Source organism: Sinocyclocheilus grahami, unplaced genomic scaffold (genome assembly GCF_001515645.1).
Source record: "Sinocyclocheilus grahami isolate Dianchi unplaced genomic scaffold, SAMN03320097.WGS_v1.1 scaffold102.1, whole genome shotgun sequence".
Lineage (NCBI taxonomy): Eukaryota > Metazoa > Chordata > Actinopteri > Cypriniformes > Cyprinidae > Sinocyclocheilus > Sinocyclocheilus grahami.
Genome location: NW_015505281.1, coordinates 2403836 through 2408305, shown reverse-complemented (window position 1 = coordinate 2408305; position 4470 = coordinate 2403836). Strand labels below are relative to the sequence as shown.

The following is a 4470-nucleotide window of genomic DNA, read 5'->3' as shown; positions in this document are numbered from 1 at the left end:
ATACTACTACTACTACTAATAATAATCATAATCATAATAATAATCATAAAAAGGTTGCTAAAACAATTTTGTTGAATGAATTGGTTTTAAATTGCATTATTAAAGCCTCTCGACTGTGTGTTCACAGGTGATGTGTGCTGGACACAGGTGGAGCTGCTCTGGTTCATAGTGCGGCGCCGGTCTTTACAGAACGTGTGACCGCCTCCAGCGAGCCCTGACTCCGCCTTCCGCAGGGCTGCGTGTCGCTGAGTGGAGAGAGGCAGCGGCAGTGCGAGCTGCGCCGCGCGTCAGTGAGGGAAACAGACACCGTTCCTGCATATGCGGCCACTGGCACCTCACTGAATCACACCGACAATGGACCTATTCGAGTTTGACTTCTTCAGGGACTGGGAGCTGGAGCAACAGTGGTAAGTCTGCGGGCTTTATGCGTTTATGTGCATTCATTTCACTGAATGAAATGTCTTTGTCATGCGCTCCGATCTGACGTGGTCACATTCCGAAATACCAGTGAAACCCATTATGACGCATGATAGCGGCTGTGTCTCAAACCCTAGTGAGTGATCTACCTTCACAGCGTTTTGGGGCATCGTAGACGCGTCCCGAACGCGCATTCGCAAAGCTATGCTGTCCAGAAATGCTGTCTTGGTAGGCAGCTGGCTAGGGTTCGTAGTGCTGACTTCTGCTGTCTCCGGTGATGTGACTGCTCTTCTGTTTATATATAGATGCATTTGTAAAATATGATTGGGACAAACTTTAATTTTGATGAATTGCGTGTTGATGAATTGAATTTAGGTTGAAACTACATAAAAGAAACAAAGAGCAGCTTGTGCCACTTCTTCCTGCTACTTTAAACTGAATGTATCTGATTGTAGATTATTGTTTGATTGGATTATTATGAATCAAAAGTCCTATACGAGTCAGCTAGTCACACTTTATATTAGTCTTCATGTTTGGGCAATTACATTGTAATTAATGCGTAATATAGATCTAATTAACATGTAATTACATATTAGTCACATATATTGTGATGCATCATCTAAAAATGCGGTCGATTAGTGGTTTAAGTGCTGCAGTTTATTAAATGGACATGGACACAGTTATGTAGATTGTGTAGAATTTGGAGACGTTTGCATTTATAAAACAATCCCTTATAAAATTCTCAGACATTTTCAATATGCATTTTTTTAGTGTAAAAGTGTGTGTTTTGTTTTAAACCTCTACTACTAATTGCCTGTTAGATTTGGTTGTCTTTATCCATCACTTTATCATGCAAACATAAATATTTCATATTAGTTTAGCTTATTTAATCGTCATTGTTAATGAGGGCATTCAGCTATTGCGCCCCCTGCTGGTTAGGGTTATGTTATTTCTTTTTTTATGTACTTTTATCCTCCACTACAATATGATTTCAGCATAATTCTCTGCCTTAAATATTGGCTGGTTTTTAACACTCTCTACATCCCCACCATGTGGCAGAGCACAGGAACCCATGGAGTGCAGATATGAATCCATACAAAAGCAATATAGCAGAGAAAATGAACAATAACAGTGAAACGTTTCCAAATATCTGAGCATTTATCATTTGGCCTATATTGACACATTCACATGAACATGAATACGTTGCTTTGGTTAGTTGCTATTGTCCTGGTTGACACACATTTTTTTTTTCCTTTGTTGAGCTGAGTCTTAGTTGCTTCACATTTTTAAAACCTTTTATCCCCTTTCTTTTGTTTTTATCCTCACCGTCGAGCACGTGACAGAACATCGTTGAGCTGTTATAAGCAGAAATGGGATTTGGAGAATACGGTTTTAAGTGGCCACATATTCTTGAGCATATGATTTTGCCACTAATTTATTTATCTTTAAAGGAAAATTATAATTGTAGTCATTCAATTGTGTTTAAAAAGAACTAGCACACATTTTTGGTTACATCTCTCTCTCTTGAAAATGTTAAATGAGAAGAATATAATCATCCATCAGACCGACTCTTAAGTGTTATAACATGTCAGTATTTTGTCTAGGGACTTGCTGTATAAAATATGAATCCTTTTTTGAATACCCTTCAGTGATGGCACGTTGGCTTGTTGACTTAAACCATCTGTTGTCTGAAAAACACGTTGTCTTTATTTTCCATATAGTCACTACAAACATATACAGCGAAAATTAAGGTTAAAGGTTATTTTTCTATGCGCTGTGCTGATATTAAAACTATTCTCTCTCAGGAACAGCTACGGGCTAGTTGCTTATTACTTCTGCGGTCGTGGCAATTTTGTCTGTTGTTGCCACATTCATAACCCTGAGCTACCCATTAAGTCTGTGAATATTTATGAGGGTATTTAAAAAGCCATTTTTGTGTGATAAGTTTGCTTGGTCTGGGTTTTAAAGGCATTATTGCTATTTTTACTACTATCCCGTCGACCAACCAAAATTGCATTTGAAATGTAGATTTGGCTAAATACTTAAACGAATGATCGTTCTGTGTTGTGTAGCGATACATCAACGTTTCAGAAGCAAGCGTGCAATAATAATGCACTCATAATTCATTGTCTTTGTGTACTTGCCATGCTTATCTGATAGCCCAGGGCTGTACTTCAGCAATCATATTGATTTGAATCTGATCTCCCGTATGTTGGTTTGGGCTTCGACATGAGTTGGATGTAATCAAGTCAGATTAGGTGGTGCAATATTCAGTGAGGTGCAAAATGAGCTCAATGGAGAGCAGTGTCTTATTTGTAGACAAAGGTTAAGCACGGGAGGCACTGAGGCGGTGGGGATTGGGACATGCTTTTCCGTGCTGACACAGCCGTGACATGAATGGCTGCCACAATTATGTTGGCTCTTCACTTTAACAGACTCAAATGGCTTTGAAGTGTGTTTTTCGATTATTTTGCGAAAGTAATTGCTCCTCTCACTCTGTGTGTGGTGCAGCTTTTCGTTTGGTAAATCATTTTGTATTATGAGAGTGTGAGTTAAGTATTTGTCATAACCAATGCGCTTGGATTAGAGAACCGGAGCTATGGTTAATTAGACTTTATATGCCTATATTTTATAGGTTTGCGCCTTTAGTGGTAATAGACAGAAAATCCTGAAGGAGAATGTCCGGCCATCAGTTTGTGACCTCAAGCTCAAGCGCACTTGGGTTATGCAGCAGGACAATGATCCCAAACACACCAGCAAGTCCACCTCTGAATGGCTCAAGAAAAACTAAATTAAGGTTTTGGAGTGGCCAAATCAAAGTCCGGACTTAAATCCGTTTGAGATGCTTAAACAGTCCATTCATGCTCAAAAAACCCTCCAATGTGGCTGAATTAAAACTGCAAAGAAGAGTGGGCCAGAATTCCTCCATAGCGATGTGAAAGACTCATTGCCAGTTATCGCAAAGACTTGATTGCAGTTGTTGCTGCAAAGCGTTGCATAACCAGTTATTAGATTTAGGGGGCAATTACTTTTTCACGTAGGGCCAGGCAGGTTTGGACAGCTTTTTTCCCTTAATAAATAAATAATTATTTAAAAACTGCATTTTGTATTTACTTGCATTTATCTTTGAGTAATATTGAAATTTGTTTGATGATCTGAATCTTTTAAGTGTGACAAATATGCAAAAATGTTTAAAAACCAGGAGGGAGGCCAACACTTTTTCACACCACTGTATATTATATATATATACATATATTAACGCTCAAAACCAGTGAAATGCAATACAAAAAATGAGAAAATAAATGGTAGCAAAATAAAAAGAAAATGCATATTGCCAAACCATGTTCTCTCTTCCATATTTAAGCATTTATTTAGTGAAGTTCAGAAAGTAGCGCACTTAGAGTGTGACAAACAAAATGTTCTGTTATGCTGTGAAACAACACTTTCTCTTGGTTTATTGTGTGTGTGTGTGTGTGTGTGTCGTGTCCACTTTGTGGCACATTGTGTGCTGTTTCTCTTTGGTCCCATGCTGTTTAGTCACAGGGATTGAACATTCTCCGTGGTCGTGGCACAGATCTACCCAGCTTCCCTTGCTTCCCGCTTCCACCTTGACCACAGCTGGGGACTATATATCACACGGCTCGCTCGAGGAGCCGCGCTCTGTGCCAATCTCATTTGTGCCCGGCTTGAAAAGGCAGCCAAGCCAGGCTGTGCCCGGCACATCTCTGCGGCGGCCGCACAAGCGAGGAGGCTTGGCAGTTGGCATGCTGTTTGTGAGAGCAGGCTGCCAAGCACAGTGCCCGCGGTCTCATTTTGCCACCTGCAAAAAGAAAGCCAAATGCTGTGGCATGATAAAGCAGCAAGGTTGGCACGCCGGGCAGGTTGTATGGGAGAGACAAAAGGTGACGGGTTGCCACCCTTCTGCCCTTGGGTCCGGCACGCAGTTAACAAGTTCCTCTGAAGGGACGGCGGTCAGTAGAACTACGGATTTGAGTAGTTCAATGGCTAAAGATCTATGGACACAAATATGACTTTCAACGCAGTATATATATA

General features: G+C 40.4%; 1 protein-coding gene across 1 annotated transcript in view; it reads left to right on the top strand.

The window, feature by feature from the left end:
* Positions 1-200: 200 nt before the first annotated feature.
* The window catches only part of aff2 (AF4/FMR2 family, member 2), a 246183-nt gene continuing 241913 nt past the window's right edge, over positions 201-4470 (top strand). Inside the window, exon 1 of the mRNA XM_016276432.1 lies at positions 201-407. Coding sequence (XP_016131918.1) covers positions 355-407 — 53 coding nt within the window. The 5' untranslated portion in view covers positions 201-354. The remainder of the gene's footprint in view (positions 408-4470) is intronic.